The sequence below is a fragment of the Empidonax traillii genome, unplaced genomic scaffold, assembly GCF_003031625.1.
Source record: "Empidonax traillii isolate 1590-97213 ecotype Southwest subspecies unplaced genomic scaffold, ASM303162v1 scaffold1:size7828297, whole genome shotgun sequence".
In the NCBI taxonomy this organism is placed as follows: Eukaryota; Metazoa; Chordata; class Aves; order Passeriformes; family Tyrannidae; genus Empidonax; species Empidonax traillii.
This window is the reverse complement of record NW_020955194.1, coordinates 2,264,562-2,290,880: the sequence shown is the minus strand read 5'-3', so window position 1 is coordinate 2,290,880 and position 26,319 is coordinate 2,264,562. Positions and strand designations below refer to the sequence as shown.

At 41.2% G+C, this 26,319-nt stretch overlaps 1 protein-coding gene across 10 annotated transcripts in view; it reads right to left on the bottom strand.

Moving 5' to 3' along the window:
- The window catches only part of CASK (calcium/calmodulin dependent serine protein kinase), a 199,356-nt gene extending 175,566 nt beyond the window's left edge, over positions 1-23,790 (bottom strand). For 7 of the 10 annotated variants that reach the window (XM_027883008.1, XM_027883100.1, XM_027883270.1 and 4 more), the window contains exon 1: positions 23,375-23,790. In XM_027883008.1, the coding sequence (XP_027738809.1) occupies positions 23,375-23,433 (59 nt within the window). In that variant the 5' untranslated portion in view covers positions 23,434-23,790. The remainder of the gene's footprint in view (positions 1-23,374) is intronic. The other 3 variants (XM_027883434.1, XM_027883189.1, XM_027883614.1) reach the window with 1 other exon arrangement.
- Between the last annotated feature and the right edge of the window lie 2,529 nt (positions 23,791-26,319).

The following is a 26,319-nucleotide window of genomic DNA, read 5'->3' as shown; positions in this document are numbered from 1 at the left end:
TTCTCCAAAACATTTGAAAGCTGAAGTGACACCCTATTAATTTTGCAACCAACAGCACTCCTGAAAGCGCTTCACACCTTTAATAAGTGGAGAGTATTCCTGCATTTAAGGACCTTATGAACTCCAACAAACTGAACAGTCACAGCAAACAAGCCTTTCGTTACATCCCTTCCAAGTAAAAGCCCTATAAATGCATACTAAATTAGAAAGACAAATTCAAGAACTAATACCTTTTTGTAAATGGATTTAAATAAGCTAATTTTGGTCTTTGGCACCAGCTCTCAGTAACAGGAGAGAGGCTTAAAATCACAGACCCACATGGCTAAAACAGAGAAGAGTACACACTACTGCTGCACAGATGTCACTGAAGGTAGAAAGATCCAACTCAGGAAGAGAGAAGAATGTGATAAAAATATTTTTTTTAAAAAAACGACAAATAATCTGAACTCAGTTTATGTAACGGAGTGAAAAAGAAGGTGCTTGAAGCGCATACCAAAAAGGCAAAGAAAGCTCTAAGAATCATTCATGGCCACATTGGTGTAAATCAAAGTCTTAAGAAACAACTTCCTCTCAGGAAACACAAATTCTTGAGTCACAATTAAGGCTGAAAAAAAAGCAAGAATTAAAAAAAAAAAAAAAAAAAAAAGGACAAGCAAAACTGATGACTATGAACTGCAAGCAGCTGGGCACATTTTGTTACACAAAATAAAGCAATTAACCATGACCCCAGTTTACTGTGCCTGACTCAATGTGAGGTGTACCTCAGTATAACATCCCACTGGCTTAGCATTTCTTAAATTTCACTGTCATTTGAAGGGGAAATCAACTCCATAATTGATCAAAATTAAATAATGGTTTTAAGTTAAGCTTATTTTTTTCCACTCCTGTGCAGAAAGATATTCTGGTTTAGTAATGGTGATCCAATGACCTAGTCCAATGTCTCCATTAATTTAGCAGAGACTGAAGTGGAAAAATTACCTTGTACCCAGGCATTTCACCTACTGTTATCTCCCTTCTCTATACAAGTCCGCATGGAAAAGATATGAGGAACATGCATGTTCTGTGATGGATTCAGTGAAAGACCACCTGTGAAAAACATTCCACTTCTCACTTCTATTTACAAAGCAAACTGAAAGAAGGCTGAGAAGCCACTAAAACTTCAATGATAATTAGGTATACTAGAACATAACTCCATGCAAACCTTGTCCATGCTCACAGCTTCTATTGTAAGAAATATTAACTGGAGTGTGGCGCTCAAAAGGAGGAAAACATTAGGATCTCTGTTAGCTGCAGCTCTATTGTCTTGCACCCTTTTAAAGAATGATTTATTTCAGTTGTTACCAGCTTTACTGAGCTAAACACAATAGCACCACACTGTGGGAGAAAGCATTGTCATATATACATAGTGAATGGGCAGCAATTAGGAATTGAGGCATCATAAGAAATGTTTCCGAGTGCTTTGGAAGTCATGTGTGCCCCTCAGGTTTAGAAGGATATGAGGTCTGGATTGATGTCTGATAACTTTAGTACTAAATGAAAGATCCAACATAAGATGACAAACTTAAAGGTACATTACATCCAAATTTTGAACATATTTCTGGTCTCAGCAAAACTGAGCACGTAGAACTATGCATCCCATTACCACTATTTTTATAAACTGCAAGATATTGAATACAGTATCATAGGCCATCCCACTCTCAGAAATACCAAACACGTACAAACCCTGGTTGAATCCAACTAAAAACTCAATTTTTCAGCCTCCTGATGAAGAAACTTGTCACAGAGCTTATAAAAATCATGAGATATATTTCTCTAAAACATATACACAGAATAAGAGAATGGTTGAGGTCAGAGAGAAGCTCTGGTCACCTCTATCCTTCCTGATCAAGCAAGGCCACCTTGAGTGAGCTGCCAAGAGCCATCCACTTTTAACCATCTCCACAGATGGGGACTCAAGAACCTCTCTGGGCCATCGATGCCAGTGCTCAGCCATCCTCACCAATGTTGTCAGTCCTGCCTTTCAGCTTGTGCCCACTGCCTCTCTCACCTCCCTCAGCCTCCTGGTAACACCCCCCAGGCCAGCCCAGGATACCATTAGTTCTTCTTTACCACAGGGACACACGGCTGGCTCAATTTAATCTTGGTGCCCCACCAGGACCATCACAGGCTTTCCTGCAAACACACTTGCCAGCTGGGCAGCCTCCAGCACGTGCTGGTGCTTGGGGTTGTTCCTCCCCAGGTGCAGGACTTTCCACACTTCTTATTGAGTGCCATGAGGTTCCTGCCAGCCCATTGCTCCAGCCTGTCAGGGATTCCCTGGATGGGAGCACAATCCTCTGGTGTACAGCCACTCTTCCCAGCTGGGTGTCACCAGCAAACCTGCTGAGGGTACAGACTGTCCCATCACCCAGATCACTAATGATGCTGAAGAGAACTGGACCCAGTATTGACCCCTGGGGTACAACAGAGGTTCCTGTCCTCCAACTAGACTTCATGTCCCTGATGAGCACCCTCTTCAATCAACCTCACTGTGTGCTCAACCAGCCCACACTCCTGCAAGAGTCTCTATGAGAATCTTGTGGGAGACATTTTCAAAGGCCTTTCTGAAGGGCAGACAGACAATATCCACTGTTTTCATTCATCTGCCATGATTTTTTTTCACAGAAAAAAAAAAAAAAAGCAAGAAAGGAGATGTGCCAATTGCAAGTAGGGATCAAAGATCCTTGAAAACAATTGACAAATCCAGCATCTGATTAAATTTCAAACATTTGTTCTATGAGGACAAGCTGAGGAAAATGCATTTGGTATAGCCTAGAGAAGAAAAAAAAGACTAGCTGACAGAAGTCTTTCAGCACCTGAAAGGTTATCAAGAAAACACAGCCAAGTTCTTCGCTTTGGGCTAACACCTGATCACATGCAGAGATCATACACAGCACAGCTCATTCATTTCCAAAACCTCGTTCACCTATCTGAGTCCTCAAGGTTTTTTCTTTGTTTTGCCAAAGGAACAATGCAATACAAATCTTATTTATCCACTCTACTGCCTCTGGACTGATGGGTCACCACACAGGAGAGGAAACTGCCACAGCAACAAAGGCTTAAAGGGATATTCATCATTTTCTTACCCATAAATCTTCAGACATTCAAACAGACCAGCAGCAAGAGAGTTTGTAATGCATTCATACCATACAATACATTAAGCATCTCCAGTTTCATTAGTCTTAGGCAGAGGTGACAACAACCTGCTTCTTCCCAGCAGCATAAAAGACAGAGAAGAATCCACGGGGAGGAGGGACAGAGCACCATTTTCTATTGTTGACTGAATATAAACAACTGTCTGATTGACACAAAAACCCATCCTCTGACTACATCCATACACTGGAATCTTCTTTTTCAGTGACAGATAAGACCATCACACAATTCTGCAGAGACACAGAAAGCTGAATGGAATCACAGTATCTTGCATATTTCTGAGAAGGAACTGTAAAATTACAATGCCCAATTTCTGCTAAGCCCATATACAAAAATACTACGTGAGCAATGGTTGAATTTCTTATTATTATCTACTCAGAAGGTTCTTTTACAGAAAAGCGGCACTTTAGGAGGTAATTTTCAGGTTTATGTTTGTAAAATGAGCATTTCTATGTGGCAACATCCTTCCAAGAATGTTTAATCAAGTGCTTTCCCTGTAACGTGCCATCAACAACAGCAGCCGAAGCCGAATTCTCTCTGCTGGTGACCTTGCACAATCCATCCTTACTCAGGAAGACTGCAAGGACATGATACAGGAAATCACTGCCAGTTTAACAACCGTATGCAGATTTCTGTGCAACTCATTCAAGTCTAGACAGTCGATTTAAAAAGCCAGTCTGGCTACAGCACTCACGCACTGCACATCACGGGAAAGGTAGAAATCGTCACACTTGCTAATTTTAAGAGTCACAGCTACTCAATACTCCTGCTAATTTTTAAGTTTGCAATACTAACAGGGTTATTTTCTTTTTTCTTTTTTTTTTTTTTTCTTAAACCAATGACTTACATGCATCATATGGAAACGCTAAAGAAGAACAAAATATTAAGAATTTCAAGAAGTGGAGAAACTTCTAACTGTTTCAGAAGAAAGGTAATAAAAGTACCAGTACGTAGCTAGAGACATCCACAGAACTCAGAATCATGATGGTAACACAGGATACATTGCTTATTCAGCTTTAAGAGACTAAAAAACCCATAGAAAACCCCCATACCATAAAAAAAAAAAAAAAAATCAAACCAACCAAACAAAACCCCAAAGAAAATGTCTGCTCTGACAGCAAGATTTAAAAGAAGTCTATTAAAATATACAAAATTCTTCTATATTTTTTGCACTGTCTGAAAATAACAGGTCTGTCAACTGGAAGTGAGTCACGAAATTTTGTCCAGCAAATGTCTTCACCCTCAGTTGTACCGATAGATAAAACATTTAAATAATATTTCAACATATTAAAAATCTGCATAACATTACCATAATATTAGCAAGTTTGTATTAAAAAGAAAGCCTAAATAACTTTTATTAAATTGAGAGTTTATATGAATACACAAGATAGCTGCAGTATGATGCATGTAAACAAGATGAGACAATCCAAGCTGGCAGAGAGCTGTCAAACCAAGCTGTAACCAAGTGATGTTTCCTCTGTCAGGGCTTCCATCCCTCACCTTGGGATTCCTGCAATTGCTCCCTAACCTGCTTTAGTCTAAATGAGCTACGTTTGCAAGACAGAATATTTGAAACATTTAAATTAACCCAGTTCATTTAAAACGAAGGGAGCTGTGCCACAAGCACTGTGGACAAGGGGAGAGCAAGAATGAAGATTCAGGAGGAGTGATTTAATCAGTTAAAATATTGGATTGAGAAACAGGGAAAATATAACTTGAGATGGCTGACAACAATCAACTGTTACCACCCACGATTCTCCACTGTGAGTCAGCTCAGTACAGTTTCTGAAGTCAACATTTTTGTTCATACCTTATTTTAACATACAAATAACCTCTACTCTGTTTGCTTTTCTAGCTCAATGGCAAACAAATAAAGAAATAAATTAAGCACTCAACTTAAAAGCCTCTGAATACTGGAGCAAGACTGATGGCAATAAGCTTGTCAAACATTCCATCCCTACTCATGGATCAATCTTTACACTCTTTGCTAAAATGGTCTCTCTCACATTCGATTATCACCTCACTAATCCTGCCCTTCATGATTCTCATCTTGCTGCCATTCCTCTTTCCCCATCTCAGGCATCAGCTCCTTCTTTTCCACCTTTAGCTCAGCTGGGATGTTTTTCCTCTCACCTTTACAAACATCCTGCTATTAACCAGTAAATTAGTTTCTACTTGCTGCTTCTTTTCCCTCCCTCAACCCGTTTTGCGTGTCCTTGCAGGGTGGCAATCACAAATCCTCCTCCTCTGGCTCATTGTTCAATGTCATGTTTCAAACTCTGTTACTTATTCCCTCCTTTCCCCTCTACCTACTCATCTTTTCCCTCCATCTTCCTGCCATTCACCCCAGGTAGGAATCTTTCCCCCAGCAGCTTCCTATTCCAGCTTCTGTTCCCCTCCTTTCTCATCCTGCAGCTTCTGTAAACATACTCCTGAGTGGAACCAGGCTGGACTGTGCTCCAATTAAAAACCAAGCTTCCAAAATCCACTTGGCCAGGATTTCAATGATTCCTGCTCCTTCCCTTCAGGAATAAAAGAAAAAAAAAAAAAAAAGGTATAACAAGGAGAAGTTAAGCATTTATTTTACACTAGGATTTAGTTTTTAAACAAAAGAAAAAGGTTTTTCAGAGATTGTTATGGAAGTCCTAAAATTTGAAGTCCTTCACTTACCAAACACACGTAAATAATGACTCAATCATAAGTTTAAAAGCTTCTGCAAGAACTCTTAGAATTATTATTTTCCAATTTGTTATATGTACCAATGACTGCTTTTTTATAGCATTCCCATAAAATGGTATAATACCCTAATTCTTAATGAGAAAATGTGTGTGTGGGGGGGGTTACACTTTAAATTACCCTGTATTCTCTAGAACTTTTTTGCTTCTTCTTTTCTACAGTCTTCACTCTTTGTATTTATTCTCCTTACAAAAGTTTGCATCTTGAATCTAAATTCCAACTTCAACCAATTCACAGGATTCTAAGAACTGAGGAAGTTAGTTTCCTTTAAGTATTGGTATCTATCCTATATCTTCCTTTTCCTAAGATTTCTTCTGAATTTGTTAAAGGTCTATTTATGACCCTTAATGAAATTCTTCATTTTTTACCTCTACTACTTTTTTTATTATATACCTTATGTCTTTTTACATGAGCTAAAGTGGTGTTTTCCAATACTGCGCATAAGACGGTTCACCTGAAAATATTATTAAACCAGACTGACTCTTCAAAGCAAAAAAATCCCAAATCACAAAACACCAAACCAACAACCAGCATTCATGAGCTGACACAAACAGCCAGGAGCAGCACATCATAACTTTATGGACTGAATTACTCTTCCTTACAGCAGCACTGAACAAGATGAAAAGTGGCATTAGAAGCCTCCAACCTGCACACTGCAGTTCCCTTCACAGGCAAGAATTCAACCTAAATTCCCCACTGCCTGTAGCCCTCTAACAGTGTATTCTTGGGTACAGAACCACCTAGCTGGAACAGCACGTTTGTGGAGCTCCACATCTGAGTTGGGACACTTAGTCAAAGTTGGGTCTCCCACAGCCAGGGCTGGTGCATTAACCATGCACTGGATAAAAGGGAATTACTTCCTACTCTTCCTCCCTGGCCCCTCCTCTCCCTGTTTTGATCACAACCATTTTCAGGAGCTCTGCACTGAGTTCAAGATATTCCAACATGGCCTGATCTGACTTGACAAAGTTTCTGTCAAAGCATTCAAGGGTTGAGGACAAGTTTTGTACTGTTCCCTTCGCTGCTGCAAGACAACAGAGCTCACATCAGTCCTGAGCAAGATCAGATTTGAGCAGAGGTTTATAGATGCTGCTGAAGCACACTGTTGATTTACTGCTCCAAAATCTAACTATCAAGTATTTTCAACACCATGTGAAATTAAAGTACATATGAAGCTTTAAATAAGTACTAATTTCATAAGAATAATTACAAGCCTACAACCGAGGCCCTGCCAGGCTTCTGGAAGTAGAATTTGGGCAAAACTCTTGGTTCAAACGTAGCCCTGAATCAATTCATTATAACACACACATGTAGATTTTTCCTGGATAGTTCTATTCAAGCAGAGACTGGAACTGACCAATGATTTTAGAAAGTACATTAAAAAAAAAAAAGCTGATCTGGGGAGCTGGGTGGGGATCAAATCATGGCTAGGCTTCGCGAACGAAGATTTGAGAGGGGCTCTACCCACGCTTGCTACAAGCACGCTGATGGCTAAAAAGGGATCAAATAACACTAAGGAAATATCAGCCTTTTTTTTTTGTAATGTAGAAACCCTAGAAACTGCACATTTACTGTTATCAGGCCAAAAAGCCATTAAACCTCAGACAAGTATCCCTTTAGCTTGTCAACAATACAAAACCTCAAACTTTTAATTTGCCTTTATGTGCAATAAACCATAAGAGATGAGAATATGTTTCAAAAACATCTGCACTGGGGATATTTGGAAAAACATAATCATTTCATTCATCTTAGAGCAGCAATGGCAAAATACTAATTAAAATAAAACTCAGCCACTAAGTATGAATGATAGATACCAAAAAAGCTAGAGTTACACCCTTTGTCTGGACAGAACAGCATGGAAGTATTTCAGCAGGTAGTCTTCTCTGAATATAAATGACTCTTTCTGCTGTAAGGTATCTGATAGTGTTCAGTCTTTGCTGAGACCTTCAGGCAAGTCAAGGTGGGGGCAGTCTCAGAAACAGACTGTTAGTGCATCCACCTGCCTCAAGTTTGGGTGCAGACAAGGCTCAGTCTTAGCAATGAGTAATAACTGGCAAAAGAGAACTGAAAATGCTTCGTGACTGGTGGTGAAAGCCCTCTGTAGACAAGGCAGCAGGTGACAAATCTGACACAGCCTTGTGCAGAGATGCAACTTTAGTACAGGTACAACAAGTAGAAAAAAGTTCCAAGGCTGTAGTGCATGAACATTCACAGCAGGAGCAAGGTTGAACGCTGAAAGGGAGGATTTACTGCCAAGTAGTTTGCAAGAAACTCTGGGTTTTTTCCCTCAATACACTAAAAGTTATGCTATGCATATGCTTTAAAAATAACCAAATGAACAAATCCTTTTTTGCCCTCATAGACAGTTATCAGCTTATTATAAAAGTCTCTTGGGTAAGCTTAGGCCAGGCTTCAGAAGTTAATGTACTAATTAAAATAAGGACTTGCAGCAGCTAAGCAAGGTTTTCTCTAATCAGTTTGTTCAAACATTTATTTCAAATCTATTCTACCTTGCAAAAAACAAGTCTGATTTACTTCTACCTGAAGACCCACCAATATGTGAGTAGGTACCAGGCAGCACAATGGTCAGCATTTCCTGCTTTTTCTCTCCACATTCCAGGTGAGAAGCAGCTGAAGGTGTCTAGAATGGAGATCCCACTCCTGAGTCTCAATGCAAACTAGAGATTGAATCAAAGCTCCCTTCCTCATTTTTAGGCTTAAGTGCAACTGAAAGCACTAATGCAACTCTCTGCACATCTCCTGAGATTCAAAATTTTGCTTCCTTTCTTCCCACTGGGAATGCAGAATAAACATAATCCCCTGTAGATCTTGGGTCTTTTCCCTCTGAATACAAAGAGGGTGATTCCCACCTGCCCGTTGTTATGAAAATATTTCTCAACACCAACTGCTATGGCCAAAACTAGAATATATAATCCTTGAAACCCGTGCTATAAAGTATCTAGAAATCATTTTAAATAGCTCACAGATGTCACAGTTCAACTGTACGTCCAGGGTAGCAGCATTTGGGTTTTTTAATGGTTGAGCCACACTTTCAAAATGGATTATTTCCAACTCACTGCTCATTTCATATCTTAAGGAGAAAGGATTCCATTCATAAGGCTAGAAAATTCCATCTTTACAGGCTTGTCCTTTCTGCAAGCATTTGTCCTGAACAAAGCTTTAAAATTCTTACTTTATTATTGAGGGTCTAGTCCAAATGTAACTTCAAATACAAACTGGAGAAAGATTATGCCAAAGTAAAAGAAGGTTTTTTAAAAAATGTATATTTAAACCTGCTAATGACCTCCTCTACACAGGGTTTTTTTCAATCATTCAAGGAAGATGCTGGCCTGGTTCTCAAGAAAATAATTTCTACACATGGGACACTCAAGGGATACATAAATTTGTTTACTATATGATACCCCTGTGCAACAAAGTAGATTCCAAGTATCACACATTCCATTCATCACTAAGGATCACTAAAGGGGAGCCAACACCAATAGCTCCTTCTCCCACTAATATTTTCCAGCACATGACAATCACACATAATCTACTGAGAAGCAGAAAATATTTGCCTGGGAGGTAAAAAAATAAAAAATAATTATATCAACTGTTCTTTCCTTCTAAAGATAAAAACGTGTAATCTTTCTGATAAACTGGTTCAACTGTTGTCATGAAGACACAAGGTTTCCATTGCTCCCTGATTCCTATCCAGGTGAAGATGAAAGTTTTAAGAGTAATTGCTCTGTAGTTGGAAAACTGGCTAAAATCCCTGAAGAGACTGACTCAGTGGGAAACTCATGAAAGGGGTGGGGGGAGAAAGAGATACTCTTTTTAATCCTGATTTTTTTTCCTCAGTCTAGCTTATGCCCCAAAACAATAAGAACATGAACAAAAGTGACAAGGAGGGGGTGACCATACCTGAAGGAACACAGTTTAACAGATTTCTTTCAGAACTTCATTGTATACATTTAATTATGAAATGGAAAAACTTTGATAGTGAACATTTGCACAGAATCTCTTTTCTGGACAAGACTAAAATTAATTTAATCTGCAATATTAATATTGTGAATATTTTCTACTATTTGCTGTCAACTTCCTCTCAAGGAAATAATTCCCATTCTACAGAATTACCAATAGAAACCTGTAAGATTTTCATAGAGTACAAAAACATTATAAGCTGTTTATGTAAACAAACATGGACTAGAATTTAAATAAACTGTTTTCGTCACAGCTATCTGACTATAGTTAGAATTTGCTACTACTAGACAGATTTTCTCGAGAACTTAAATCAAGAAAGCATTTTAACTGATGAAAGAGCATACACACAATTTTAATTAGCAAGTCACCTCCAACACGATACTGAGAAGATGAATATGATTTTTTCTGTCCATTCTGAATAGCACCAAACATTCATAAATACACTGAGAGCTCTGGATACTTGATCAAACACAGCTAGCACTTAGTCAAACGTGAATCTGGACTTAGCACACCTCTGTGTGCTAAGGACGCTGATCAAAAGATTTTTGCATGTCACTAAAGAACAACATACGTTCCAAAGGATTATAAACAGAAAATTTCCAAAAAAATATTTAAGCTGATAGGGTGGAAGATCATATTTATGCTTTCTAGAAGTGAAGGAGAATGGGGTTACAAAATGAAGAATTTTACCAGCCCGTTTACATGTGGATAAATTTAAAAATAATTTAATAAACCCCAACATACAGTGTTGATATAACCTCTTATTTATTAGAAGGGCAGGATCACACCCCTTCGAATGAGCTTACTGGAGTAACTTTTTCCACAGAACACACACTACTGCACAGGACATGTTTCAGACTTCAGAGATAAAGCTTTCTCTTCTCTCTTGTATTTCTGGAAGTCCTTGAACATGGGCAGTAGGCATGTAAGTTTTCATTTCCTGAGATTTCAAGAGTTATCCTGTAAAACAGCATCAGCTTAACAAAAGTAGCAAGGAAAAAAAAACAGCAGCATTTTTTAATCATTTTTTGAGGGCCATCCCTACTTACAGCAAAATCACAGAGATTAGGTAAAGTAGAAAAATGTGAAAAATATAAAAGGTATTTTCTGCTGGTTACAGTATACAGGAAAGACTGGAGCAGGTTTGTATTTATTAGGTATAAAACACACTTGTGTGCAGAAAAACCCTTATTTTTCCAGAAACTGACTGAGTAGGGAAGCACAGTTGCTAAAACAAGAAGATCAAGATCTCATTCTCCCCTGGTGAAATAAGATTAGGTAAACTTTCTTCTTCCACACGTGCTCACAGGGACACAATTCAAGCACAGAGAACTACCTCTCTTCCTTGAATTCTGGGCAGAAGCAGTGAAGCCACAAAACTTCACTTTGTCCATGATGCAGAGGCAAAGTCAACCTGCGAGAAGAAAAGCTCTTTCCCCTACAGCTTTTACAGATATTATGGAAAAACAAACAAACAAACAAACAAAAATTTAAGCTTTATTAAGTACCTGAACTGCCAGCGGGACTTTGAGGAGATAATAATAGAAGAGGTTACCACATACCACCCCCTCCACAGAAAACAAACACAGGTCTCAGCGCTGCAGTCTCAGTTGGCTACAGATACAAAATTAAAACTACAATGACACTTTTTCAAAGGTTCTCCTAACTATGAGGAAAAACTTTTTGTAAGTTTAGTTTTCACAAACTGCTACTGTAGCTCGATTCTGCAGCAAGCCAGTTTTCATGGGAGCAAAATTCTGATTGACAGACATCCTGGAGTCTGCTGGGAGGACAGTGAGTCTGAAGAAAACTAAACTGAGATCTCAGTGTAAGCCAGAACATATAGTGTGAAAAACGAATAAAACTACTGAGAGGAAAAAAAAAAAAAAAAAAAAAAAAGGAAGGAAAAGCAGGCGAAAAAATCCAGAGTGAAGATTTGACAGAGCTACTGAGGAGCTTCTTATTATGAAAGAAATGCTGAAAGAAGGAAAACTGGTAAAGAAACCCTTAAAAAACATTAAGGGGTATTGACGCTCAAACTGGAAGTAAAAAGCTGGTACTGAAGAGACTGGCAAACCCCCAAGCTGTTCTATATTCATTAACAAACCAACACAATATACTGCCTTTTTCCTAGTAAACACAGTAACAGGAGTGTGACTTACAAATTTTTAACAACCAAAATGAGAGCAAGAGGTGTGGGAAGTTTGCTTATTAACTACAGCTGTATCTGAAGATGAAACAAGGAAGAATACAAGACACTTCTGCTTAGAGAAACTCCCCAATGTATTCTAAGAGAAATAAACACAGGACAAACACAGCTATTTTCTTTACTGATACAGCCTTTACAAAACAAACTCTTCTAACAGCAGTCAGCCGAGAAGTCCAGCCAAAGTTTGTCTTTTTAAGAACACAAATGAAAATGCAGGATCAAACAGCAGCTCAGGATAAATTTCATCGAGAAACTAGAGATGGCAGCAAAGTCTCAAGCTAGCAACTGAGAGCAAGAGAAAAAGTTAAATGAAAAGGAAAGTTTTGAATAATTCTTATAGGTCTGTCCAAATAGTAAACTTTGCAAGTCTGATTTTTTTTTTCTTTTTTTAAACAGTGCCAAAAAAAGGAAATCCATTACTATGAACAGGTATAAACCACAGTAAGGTTATATTTTTATATGCAAAAATTTCACAGAGCAATTTTTAGCACATACGAGAAAAAGAATTTTAAAACATCTTTAAACAAAACATTCATGTTCAAAATCTAGCAAGCATCAATATTCTCAAGAAGTTACCGCTGATTTCCGAATGTTCCAGCCAGGTATGTGAAACCACATTGCAGGAAGATATTTTTCACAGGCTTTTCCTTGGCTTTGCAACTGTAACAAATACTGAAGAGCTGGGTATAGGCTCGATTTTAGGAGGAGAATTTCAGACTGCTAGTTTTCTGCAACACTTTAAAACTTTTAAAAATACATTACCAATATAGGTTACATTATCAATATAGGAAACTATATCGTATTCTGAAACACAAGAAATATTCAGGGAATTGCATCCCTGAGAGTAATCTAAAATTCTACACATCCAAGTTTGCTGTTTAATTCTAAAGCTGAAGGATCCTGCTGCACTGAAAAGCACTGTCCAAAGAGCAGTGAAACCACAGTCTCTCACGAGTGTGGAGAATCCCAAACCAACAGTTCTGCTGTGTATTTTGCCTTGCTATTACCTGGGACATGTTCTCAGAACAAACCTGTCAGTCCATGCCCTGGGCAGCAACTGCTGCTACTCAGCAGAATCATTCCAAAATCAGGAGGCACATATTCCAATCCTTCCCCTAACACACAATGCCAACAAAAGCCCTTCACCAGGCTAGAAGAGATGGGAAACTGAGGTATTCTTACCACTCTCAGCTCATGTTTTATGGAATTATTTAATATTCACCAGACCACCAAGCAGGGAAATGAGGCATCTGTGATGACCATACTCACTAAGCAAAAAGAAGAAATCCAATTCCCAGTCCCTGTACTGAGAAAACTTTAAGTGTTTCATACACACAACATAAGGAAAACAACTCTACAGTCAGCAATCTGTTTGAAAACGTCCCTAACCAGCACAGCACACAGACAACTCAAACTTTTGAAAACTTCAAACAACTAAGAAACTAAGAATCCAAGAAAGAAGATTCATCTGCAAGAGTTGAGGAAGTATCCTGTCTCAGTGGCAGCTATGAAGTTTTGAATACTTTGCAATTGCAAGTGGCTGCAGCTGATAAAAAAAAATTGACACACTTGAGATCTAAGATTAGAGAAAGAACTTCTGATATTTTAAGCACCCTGTTTACATTATGCTTTTAAAGATAATTGAACCTTAAGGGTTGAACATCCGAGAATCCCAGCCAACAGATAACCACATTCTCCAAAGAGGAAAAAGTAAAAAAAAATAATCTAATAGTTCTAACTGAGCAAAACAGTTCTGTCTGACCTTCAGTTTTGAAAGCCCCTTTTGTTACTTCATCTCTTTAGTGCTTGAAGCTCTGAAATTAAGATGCTTGCAGGGACAGACTACGGAAGAGGTTACCTCTAGTTTGGAGGACTAGAAAGGAAAACAGTGTTTTTAGTAGGCAGAAGTAGGTACTTTTCAATCTAAACTTGATCTAGATGCACTAACACAGAATTTTTCCTAAAACAAACAAACAAACAAAAAACCCAACCAAAACAAAAATACCAACAAAACAAATAGAAAAAAGGCAAATACTTTAATTGAAACAAGTTCTTGATCAATACAATACATTTTACATTTAGGTCTACAGCTAAACAAGACCTGAAAATAAGAAGTTCAGGAAAATTATGCTTTTGAATTTCTTGAACGTTCCTAAGTGTGCTATCAGAGCTTTTGCACACAGTCACACCAGAACCAGAAGTAAAAGATCTGGTTTCTATAAAATCAGAATTACTCACAAACACTAAGCATGCTTGGTGTTCAGAGTACATCCAACTGCTGGAGGTACTCTGGATTTTGTTATAAAGGACCCAACAAGACCCATGCACATTTGAAGAGCATCTAATCAGGCCATGAGCTAACATGCTTCAAAGAGTTAATTCAAATAGTCAAAAAATAAAAATCCCAGATTTAGCTGCCTTCCTTACTTTAATTTGACTACACTGTGCAGCCAATAAAAACCCTGAATGAGGTGAGGTCCTGACGTAAAGTTAGTGCTTGGTTTTAATTATGGGAAATGCCTATGTGTATAGGAAGAAGGAAGAAACAAACTATGAACCTAAACTGTGCTTTGTGTGTGTGTGTAAATAACTGTATGTTAATTCAAAACTTTTTTTCCTTAAAAAAAAAAAAAAAAAAGGAAAAAATAAAAAACAACCTCTTTCCTTTTTTTCTTGCCCTTTCCTTCTTTCCCTTACCATTGTCTGGATCACTTGGGGCATGGAAACACATAAAGAGAGCAACAGTTCCTTCTTTCAGCAGCAGAAACTTAATTCATCTCCCATCACAAAGCCCTCACATACTCCTACTACCATATTTACAGATGCTACAGACCAGCTACAGCTCGGTACGGCTCTCCTTCAGGAATCACAACATACCTAAAGAGGCTGCAGGATTGTGGAGATGCAGGATTTCACCTCAGTCCCAGCCTGGTTCCCCACTCTACATGCAGCCAGATCAGCACAGACCAGACAGGTGTTTTCTCTATATGCATCTGAACTCAACCTGTCTGGTCCTGATAGGTTCAAGTCAACCCTGGAAAACAGCAAGAACTCCACAAAGATCTGCTCTGTTCCAGAAAAAGTTACTAGTTCAGATCACTGTTGATGCAGGAAAGATTCTATCCCTGAAATATACGATTCCATAATTTTTTGTAATCTTCACAGGCTTCCCTCACCCCCACCTTCTATATCATCTTTTCCTAACCAGTGAGAGGGGTGTGGAGGAGCTGACAACTCCATTTTTTGCAACAGCTGGAGGATTTCCCTGGAGCAGGGTGGGAGCAAAGCAGTAGGAGACCCTTTTGGCCAGCAATTCTAAGCAAGAGCATCAAGAACCCAGCCAAAGGTTTTACTTGAAGATCCTCTGCCCAGAAAAAAACTGGGAGAACAAAGAAGATAGAGGAACATGCCTAAGTTCTGCTCAGATGGCCAGAACAAGTTTAATTTTCTTTTAGAAGAAATACTAAGTTCGTTTTTGGTTTTGGTTCTTGTTTGTTTGGGGTTTTTTTAAGATAATACCTCTAACACTGAGACAATGAATACTTAAGGCACAAAAGTAAAATGTTTTCTTTACAGACCCATCGAGAGGAAGATTTCATGAAGTTCTGAATATCTTAAAGTACCTGGGAAGCCTCAACTTCACTATAGCTAAGATGTTTTTCCTTACCCCTAGAGATCTCTGGATCAAAAATTTCCAAACGTGAACTACCTTCCAAACTCTGGTAACTGAATTTAAATGAAGTCACGAGTTACCAAAGAATCATGTGTTCCCTAAGAAAGGCATACTTTAAAATTCTAAGGGTTTCTCAATCTCAACTGCAGCAGAACTGACACTTTGATGAGATAAAACTAGTTTTGCAACTTAGCTTAAAGTGCTTCCTAAACAGCTGAATTGAACAGAACACATTTTGAACCAGTGTAAATGCCTATACAGGACTTATACCTCACCTTTTACTTCTAAAATCTTTCGTTCAGAAGCAAGCTTTTACTTTCTTGATTCATATATCCTAGGAAATTTACTCTATATTAAATACTAGAAATAACTGCTTATGTCTGCACTACCCAGAAAAGAAAATGAGGGTGTTAGTTAAAAATGAAAAGCTATTAAATGTGCCACTGGGTAGCCACAGAAACAGGTGAAAGATCCAAGTGAAAAACCTATTTAACCAAATGCTATTTAGAATCCCTAGTGGAAGGCAAATGCTTCTGTCTTCTGAGAATACATTAGGAAATAGTCCTTTTAGTCATAAATTTATTCTGTAACAGTTTGCCAATAATTTTTCTGAAAAGACACCTTTGCTTCTCATACAAACTCAAGTGAAAAAAGGAAACCTTTACTATAACGCAACAGTGTCAAGCTCCAAAATAATTTGAACCTTATTTCACTGTTTTCAACTCAGAAAAATATACTGGTAAGAGGGGGCTTAAATACAGAGTAACACAACTGTAACTGGCTGTGTGCTGCTGCTTCTGACACCGGGACCGACAGGCACCTCCCAAGAACACTGGAACTCACTCGGAATACAGCAGGAGTTTATGAAGGGGAGTTCCTAACCTGACACACTACAACACAGTTCAGTTTACAGCTGTGCTGAAGCCAAGGTGTTCTCTCCTCATGCTTTGGATGCTTTATCAAGGTAGCATCTTACATGCTTATCTGATGTACACAAACAAAAGGGTTTCTTGGGGTTTTTTGGTGGGAATAGCTGAGTAGTACACTCAAGTATCTCAAGAGAGAAGTCTAATTTTTATAGCAAGTAGGGATGAAAATTTTGGCCATGTGTGTAATACATTCTTATTTATGCTACATATTAAAAGAAAAAAAGTACCCCCTCCTGTAAAAAGAACAGTTGATGAGAGTTATTTTTACCAACTCCACAATTTGGCACAGAATACCTACTTATAACATCCAGTTCTGGAGTCACCATTCTTTAGATGACACATTGAATATGACTGCAAGTTTCTGAAAAGTGATCTTTGGAAACATCATATTAGGGTTAATATTGCTTGGCTGCCTTTCATCGTAATGACATTTGTATAAAAGATAATAAAAAAGGCCACTATATCAGACAAAGGGCCAAGTAGGTGAGTGGCTGTTGACATAAAATACGTGTCAGTTTTCTTTCCCTAATCTATTTCTTTATCCTGAAGCATTTCATCCTGAGCATTGTGTTTGAATTGAAATGATCATCAGGTATCACTTGGGTCCTGAAGCCTAGCCCCTGTTCTTGAAGGCAACAAAGTTTCATACTTCAATAAAAAGATCAAATTCCTAACTTAGCAAATCTTCAAGACAAGGCCTCTTTTTTTATCCCGCAACTTCTCACAGACAGGTGCTCCAGAAACTCAGTAGTAAATTGGTCCAAAATCATCTAATTTTCAGCCTAAAATTACACAGGACTGGTCTGCTCACATTTGCTCATTTGCACTTACCTTCCAGGGCTTCCTTCTCTTCGATGTTTAAGCACATAAACATATTTGCAAACCCCTTGCACAATCTTTCTCCATTTGTATTTTCCTAAATCAAGTTCCTTCAAACCCCCCCCTCTGAAGTGAACCTCAGCTTCCCAATCATTACAACTGTCTTGTTCACACCATAAGAATCACAGAATCGTTTAGGTTGGGGAAAAAACTCCAAGATCATCGAGTCCAGCCTTTGACTGATCACCACCTTGTCAACTCGACCATGGCACTGAGGGTCACATCCAGTCACTTCATGAACAGCTCCAGGGATGGTGACTCCACCACGTCCCTGGGCAGTTCATCCAACACTTAACAACCCTTTCTGTAAAGGAATTCTTCCTGAACAAGGATGCACACAAGAGAGCAGATGCTTATCAAAACAAAACTGAAAAGGCAACACTTTCTACAAATAGAGAGCACTGATTAAACTGTTGTACTCTGCAACCAGCTATATTAATTCTACTCCATGTTCAGCTACTTCTCTTAAGTAGGTAGAACCTCTTAAGTAGAAACAGGTCATTAATACAGCTAAAATCCACAGCAGAATATCCTTATAGCTAAGGATATATTCTAGCAGCTATACACTACAAATTACCTTTGCTACTTTCCTGTAGCAATGCACATTATGACCTCATGCTTAAGTCAAATATTCATTATAATCTGTTACTCTTAAACACTGTAAACAAACAGCTGAGAATGTTTTATTACTATACCAGTATTTCAAACAGCACTAAAAAACTCAATAGATAAACTAGACAAATCACTTTCCATATCCCTCTCCCCACTTCACAAACAGTGAGTACATAGTATAGTTGTTTCACATTTTCATGTGGTTTGTCAAAATTATACCCATCAGTTACTTGCATCTGTAAATGCATTACATTTACAAGAAATGCAAAATTTCAACAGTGTATTAGAGAAAAGGTACATTTGAGAGTCAACAGCATTCTCACTCCTGCAAGTGAAAAGGAGGCAATAATGGAAAACAATACCACTGAAACCATAAAAATACCTCTAGGTAGTTTCATTATCACAATACTTACGTTATTAAAATATTTAAGTATTTCTTGGACAAGGAAGCCATGAGCTCTGTCCTCCCTTTCCTGAACACTTCCAGACTGGGGCACAAATCTAAAGCACCTCCAAGACCAGAAAATAGTTTAGGATGGAATTGTAACCACCATCCTCTCATCTGACTTCAATGGGATACAAGCCCTCATACTTTAATGCAAAATTCCTCTGTTCCACTTCTGCCAGAAGGCTTTGCATCCTCCCCTCACACCTCCTGCAGTGTTGCAGCAGTGCTGACAGTCTGGAGAGAGAAGGGAAGAACACCTGTAGGCTCTAGGAACTTTAACTACTCTTTCCTAGGTGGAAGAGTCCAAGCAGAGAGATTCATCCCGACACAGGGGAGGGAGGGATGAAAACAAACTGAAATCCTCACGTGTGCAGTGCAGAAGAGGATTAGCCTGAACCAAGCAGAGAACATCCTGAGAGTTATGATGGCATTAGCACCAAACATCACGTTATACTTTGGCACCAGAAATGCCAAAAACTGCACTGCTACACACAATGATTGTACATACGGTGCACAAATGGGAGACAAAATTACAAAAATTTACATTTTCAGTGATTATCAGTATCACAGAATCACTGAATGGGTCAGGCTGGAAAGGACCACAGTGGGTCATCAACCTCCCTGCTCAAGCAGGATCATCCCAGAGCACATGGCACAGGAATGTGTCCAGACAGGTCTGGAATATCTCCAGCGACGGAGACTCCATAGCCTCTCTGGGCAACCTGCTCCAGTGAACGGTAAAGAAGTTGTTCCTTGTGTTCAGGTGGAACTTTCCGTGTGCAGCAGTTTCTGCCTGTTGACTCTTGTCCTATTACTGGGCACCCCTGAGCAGAGCCTGGTCCATGCTCTGACCCCTCCCTGCAGACATTGACAGACACTGATGAGGTTCCCCTCTCAGTCATCTCTCCTCCAGGCTGAACAGGCCCAGCTCCCTCAGCCTTTCCTCATTACTGAGGTGCTCCAGTCCCCTGATCATCTTGGTCACCCTCCACTGGACCTGCTCCAGGAGCTCCATGTCTCTCTTGTCCTGAGGAGCCCAGAAATGGACACAGCACTCCAGGTGATCCTCACCAGGGCTGAGCAGAGGGTAAGGATCACCTCCCTGACCTGCTGGCAATGCTCTTTCCTAAAGCTCCCCAGGACTAATGATTTCAGTTATGACCAAAGCACTTTTAAACACAAATAAACTTTCGTCAACTTTATCTCACTGTATTTACAACTTAAAAATCTGGAGAAATTTTTAAGCAACCTCCAATCCAAAGCTCAAACAATCTTTCTGGTTCTCCTCTAATGCTAACATCGGCCAACATGAATCTTAAAAGGTACAGAAACACTATGCAAAATAAAGTCCTTGCAAAACAAGGACTCTATGACAAAAGCCTTGCTTCAGTTTTCTAGATTCAACATCTACTAAAGACGAGTATTCCCTCTTTGGCATAAAGGAAACTACTGATGCATCTATGTGGAGCTCCTGTGATAAACTCAGAACAGCTTTCACCTCAGATGAACACCCAAGATGTCCCAACTTTACACCTACTATGTTTTATAAACTACTCAGTGCATTCTGAATGAAAATTTTAATAAAAAATAAAGTAGTACACTTTTAGCACAATTATCTGGGAGCTGTCTATCAAACACATGGTCTGGTCCACATAATAACAGGCTTAAATATTTTAGGTTGTGTACTTTTCAACCAATACACAGGGAGAATCTCTTCAAAGGATCCTGGAAGCAAGTGATGAAAAAAACACCACACCTGTATTTTTCATCACTTATTAGTTACCCAGAGATATGTTCACACATTTTTGAAGGTTAATATAGAAATCTCCAATTTACTTCTTACTTTAAGTATATTTGTGTCAGCCAAGTGTGAAGACAAGACAGTAACCTAAAACAACACATCCGGTAAAGTAAAACTATGTGACTGAAGTTAGTGTCATAAATGCCACTTTCAAAGTTCAACAAAAATTGGGATTATTATTCTAATTTACATCTCCAAACAACTTTCAGTGATGGAAAAGTATACTGAAAATACATGCAGAATAAGATTTCCCTTAACTTTTTTTTCCCAAGGAAACATGAACTAGAATTTCTCTCTATCCCTTGTGGTCTTTCTTTCCACCTGCACCCATTCAAAATGAAAAATGCATACTTGCAGGACTTAAACACATTAAATGTCACATAATAAACAGTTTATCACTATCACTCCAATCAATTCTTTCATATACTATTGCCCTGTAATTCCACACTCCAGCTCACCAGAAGTTATTATTGCTGCGTTTACACAAAGTCAGTTTTATCAGTTTATTGTACTTAGAAGTGCTTAAAGTTTATCCTAAATATCAGAATATGACTCAACAAATTGGACTGTATACTGTCCTGTAAGAAACTGTCTCTTGATTTCTCTAGTAAATTGTATGGGAACTTTGACTAAACACTCATTTCATAGGCAAAGATCTCTTTCCCACACCCTTCATGAAAATATCTTTTACTACCCTTAGTGACAGGGGTAACTACCTACGTAGGAGAGACAAATTACATGTTTTAATATTCTATGTGTCCAAAATGCAAATCGGGGCCAGATGTGCTATTTGTGAGAACTAAATCACTGTATCAATCAATAACAAATCACAGGAGTGTGCAGGTATTTAGTGGATGTTTCACTGAGAGGTGTTTGGTAAGATGCAGACATAGCAATTCCAAGCAGATTTACAGCAGTTTTCCCCAAGTTTCTTATAGACAGGCAAGGTGGTACCCAAAATCTGCGAGCTAAACAAAGATGCCGCATCGCTGGTTCCCTGGAATTCACCTGTGTACTGCTGTAAAGAAACAGGGACACTACTCATACAACTGCATGTTTATTTTAAATGTTTTTTGAAGAGGACCGACAAAACATCTGTGTGGAAAAGCCTGAGCAACCACAACCAGCTATCAGCCCTTCACACCATCACTGCTGCTATTTTCGGTGATCCACCCTGTTTTTGCTACAGTGCTCTTGGCATCATCACGTCACTGTGATTCAATATTTATCTGTTAGATCTAGTTACATCACAACACTACCCATACTACCTAAATCTCATGTGGAACTTCTGTGGCTCATACCCAACCCACCCGTTTTGAGCTCCCCCTTGGAAATTCGCCAGCCGCAGAAAACAAAAAGTCGTTGGAGATGTGCAAACATCTGGACCTCTGTGAATCAGCCACTCTCTGAAAGGGTGTGCGGTCATGCACAAGCACTGCACCTTCCTCCTAATGGCAATTGGGTATGAATAGAACCGTGTGTGAACTGCAGTGGTTAGCATAAAACCACTTGTGAAGGGAGTGTGCCAAAAATTGTCTTCAAAACACACCTTTAATAACAGAGGTTTGCTTCCACAGGAGCTCCTCCCCAGTATCAAGCTAGAGCAGTCGTTTACCTTTTGTGATGGCAAAACAAGGCCCTTTAAGCTTAATATTTTTAAAAGTTGTGTTGAGAGCAAGGTGGTAACGCCTTGTGAAACAAGAGAACTGAGTGCTGAAACTTCTGCTGACAACAAAGCCACCTGCTATGTCCAAGACTAGCATTTTAGTATAATCCTGAAGAAAGATTAATTCTAGAATATTTTTAGCCCTAGCTTTGAAAGTAGACAGCACTCCATATAAACTGAAAAGCAGAGTGGTGAAGTGTGGGCAAGCAAATACATGCAGGAAAAATTCTCTGTTTATAATAAAAACACAGCTAACAATTATTCTCATAAAATCCATTGTCATGAAGAAAAAACTCTGAGCACACTGAACAGTGTCACTACTAAGGCTTCCACAGCAATCTCAGCTTCAGAATCAGAAGCACACAGAAAATTTGGCAGTCGCTACATCCTTTTGCAACACAAGCACAACTACAGAAAATACGTGAAAGATGATGAATGAATAAATAAAAAAAGGATTTCAAAACTGAGCAGTCACAAAAAAAACGGGGGGAGGGAGGAGGGGGAAATGGAGTTCAGGTTTATTTCTTTATCATCATCTGATTTGAGGGAGTCTCTGCATTTTCTTGCTGACTTGAATTGTCATTTCTATCCAACAGCGATAACCCGAAAGAGGCAGCTGGGGAACGCCAGCCACTGCCTCAACTCCCAGGTTGGATACAAGCCTCGAGCATCGGTTTAACAGCAGTTGCATAATAAGACTCAAAAGGCCAAGCACTCCTCCTGCCTTGTACATCTCCATTTCCACACGGATGAGAGTGATGGATCTGGACGAAAACCGAGCACTACCCGAGCGCCACTACCAAGCTGGTTATTATGCAGCAAGGAAGAGGCAGAACCCAACACCTGGCGCACAAATATGCAGACACCCAGCGTATAGGTGGATCTACCGCCAGCGATCTTCCCTCTCTCCCTTCCCCAACAGGCAATCCTTGATGGGTGTGCCAAGAATGGGATATCGGGGGGAGGGGGGGTGGGGTGGGGAGGAGAAGAAAAGGGGTGGGAAGTGGTTGCCGCTTGCTGCAGCCAGAGCGATGGCGAGGTGGTTAATCATGGTGGCTGAGGAAACATGGGGTCACTTCTTCTCCCCCCTTCCGCCTCCCCGTGGGCACCGGCCACGGGGGGAACCCGCGCCCTGCACGGCTCAGGTGGGTCCCGGGCGGAGCATCCCCGGCGCCCGGCGCGGGCGGGGGGCACCGGGCACCGCTCCCGCCGCCCCGCCCTGCCCTGCCCGCTCCCCGCCGCACTCACTTGCCGATCACCTCGCACAGCTCGTACACGTCCTCGAACAGCACGTCGTCGTCGGCCATGGTCCGGGCGGGGGGGCTCAGCCCGCGGGGGGACGCCCGGCTCCCCCGCCGCTCAGCGCCCACCGCCACCGCGGTAAATCCCGGCCGCTCCCAGCGCCGCCCGCCCGCGCGGGGCTCCGGGACTCCCCGCTCCCGATCCCGGTCCTGCCGCTCCCGCTCCTCCTCCCGCGGCCGCCGCCGCTCCCCGCGCGTGTCGCACCCCCCGCCTCCCGCCCCCTCCCTGCCGCTCCGGGCGGCTCCGGCTCAGCGGGGCGGCGCGGGAGCCATGGAGGGGCTCGGGGCGGGCGGCACCGCCGGGGCGCTCCCTCGCCGGGCGCGCGTTCCCGGGCGGGCGGGCGGGCGGATAATAGTGGGAGGGGGGAAGGGCGGAGAGGAGGTGGGGGGAGTCCAGGCGCGGCCGCCGATTCCGCTCCCGGGCGCGGGGAGGAGGAGGAGGAGGCGGAGAGGCGGCGGCGGTCGCGACAGGCGGTCGCGATAGGCGCTGTCGGTAGCGGAAGGCGGGCGGGCGCGCGCGCGCTCCCGGCGCCGCCGTCACGCAAAGCCCGTCACGAACCGGGGGAGCGGAGGGCGGGAGGCGGGCGGCGCTCGGGGGCGCGCGCGCACGCGCGCGGGGGGCCACGCCCCCTCAGCGCCCGCTCGAGGGGTCCGGGGAGGAGGGAGAGGAGGGGGGAGCGGGAGCGCGCGCAGGCGCGCGGCGCGGTGACGTCATGGGCGCGGGGAGGGAGTGTGACGTCATGGGCGCGGGGAGGGGGTCGGGGCCGGGCTGGGCGCGGACACGGAGCGCCCTTGTGGTCGCTTGTGTCGCCCCTTATCGCCCTCCTATCGCGCTTCTGTCGCTTATATCGCCCCTCATCGCCCCCGGCAGAGGGACCCGGATCTGCCCCCGGAGCGCAGGAAGGGGCCGCGCAGGTGAGGGAGCGGCGCTCCCGCGTGCGGCAATAAAGAACCGTCTGTGCGAACCGGGCTTGCGAGAGCTTTGTGTATTTATGTATTTATTCGTTTATTTCGTTTTCCAACGGAGCGTTAAGTATTTTTCCGCGGCACGATTTGAACCCTCTTGGTTATTAGGAAAAAGCATCGTCCCTAACAGCGGTGTGTTAACCTTTCGGGAGTGCTCTCAGTGCGCTCTTCCAGTCGTGCCAGTCACTGGTGGCCGTCCTTCCTCAAGAGACACTTAAAAGCGGTGCCTGAGACACCAGGTGGGTCTTAGGACACTGAAGTACTCGCCTGATACATCGTGTTCCCGGGTTTTTAACGTGTTGCACAGAGACTTATATACGAAAGTTGCAAGTTCCACGCGTCCCGTTTTCCAAGTTTTGAATTAGATGGTTTGTGGGAGACAGCAAAAGCTCTTTTGGAGGAATTAGTCAGGAACTGTTCCCGTTAACGAAAGTATTTATTTCTGTCAAAGAGCTTTAGCACACATGCAACTTCTTAAAACTCGTTAATGTGGGTAAATTATACAGTTGTTCCCCACACAGAGAAAAAAAACTGTCAAAGCAGAATTGCCTGATGAAATGGTTTAAAGGGTGGCTTTAAAATGCAGAGCTGACAACACTTCACCCAGAACACCTTGTTCCTCTCTTCAGATGAATTTAAAAGAAAAAATAATAAAGAAAATCAGTGACAATAGTTACATCTACCTCCTTCACAGTGGTAGCATACAGGGTGAGAGACATTCCTTGTGGGTCTGTGGCTCCATGACAATAAAAATCTTTAAAAAATGTTTAATCGCTATCTGCTATTTGGAATGCAACCAAAAACCCAGTGCATTTAAATTGTTCTCTAAATTTCACACAACTAAACACGTAGGCAACCATTTCTTCCTTTTTGCAGGGCCACAAAGCTGAGTCCTACACAGGCCACGTAATAGGAAGTTTTAGAATGTGAGTGTTCACTTATGTTTCAAAATGAAATTGTTGTCTGAAGAGCCATAAAAAAGGTTAACAAGAAAAAACAATACAAAAATGCACAAGGAAGAAAAACACAATTAAGGAATCCCTTCCTGAGCTGAGGCCAGTGCTTTTCCTGCTCCAGCAGCAGCACCTGATGGAGGTCTCACCTTCCTCTGTTTTCCAAGTGCTTGGACTCACACTAGGCCGTGTCACCCGGGTGAGAGAGGTTAAGCTGAAAACAAGGAATACCAAGCATAAGATATGGGGGGCTTTGGGCCAAAATATTGTAATAGAGAAAATGCTTCAAGAACTTTGGAGGGCAGTGGGATTCATTTTGGGATGATGCAGCAGATAAACATGGTTTTCTGCTAAAAGACAAGGTCTTGGGGTTGTGGAAAAGTGGTTTGTTGGAAGACACTGAACAAAAATCCCCAGTTCTGGAGCAAAGAATACACCTGTTAGAGCAGCCATAGCATTCATTAGGCTCACAGAAGGCAAGGTGAGCCTATCAAAGCCTGCAACTTCAGTTGTCCACATTCACTACAGGAGGAGAGCAAAAAATGGGTGCAGCTTACCGCTTGAGTTGCATGAGAAGAATCTGTCTGAACTAGGATTTGTGTGCAGATCTGGATCATAAAAAGTTGCAGACTGAACCAGCAAATGCAGCAAGGATACCACTGCATCAGCAATTACTAGAACAATTGAGAATGGGGCTGTAACTCAGTTTCAGATTGAATGGGCTCACGAAAGGATGAGCATTAGTTTGCCAGCAGCCAAGACCCAATACCATGACAATGCAAGCAAAGCATTTACAGGTGTGTTTGTGAATTTCAGCTACAAATTTAAAAGTAGTCATTTCCTTTCGTAGGGATGCATTCTTGATTTTCACCCATGTATCCAGTACGTCTCCTTATAGATCCTGAGTTTAATTTAAAAGTGTGAGGTTTAATTCTGAAATACACACATCTAACATCTTATCAAAAAGTATGTA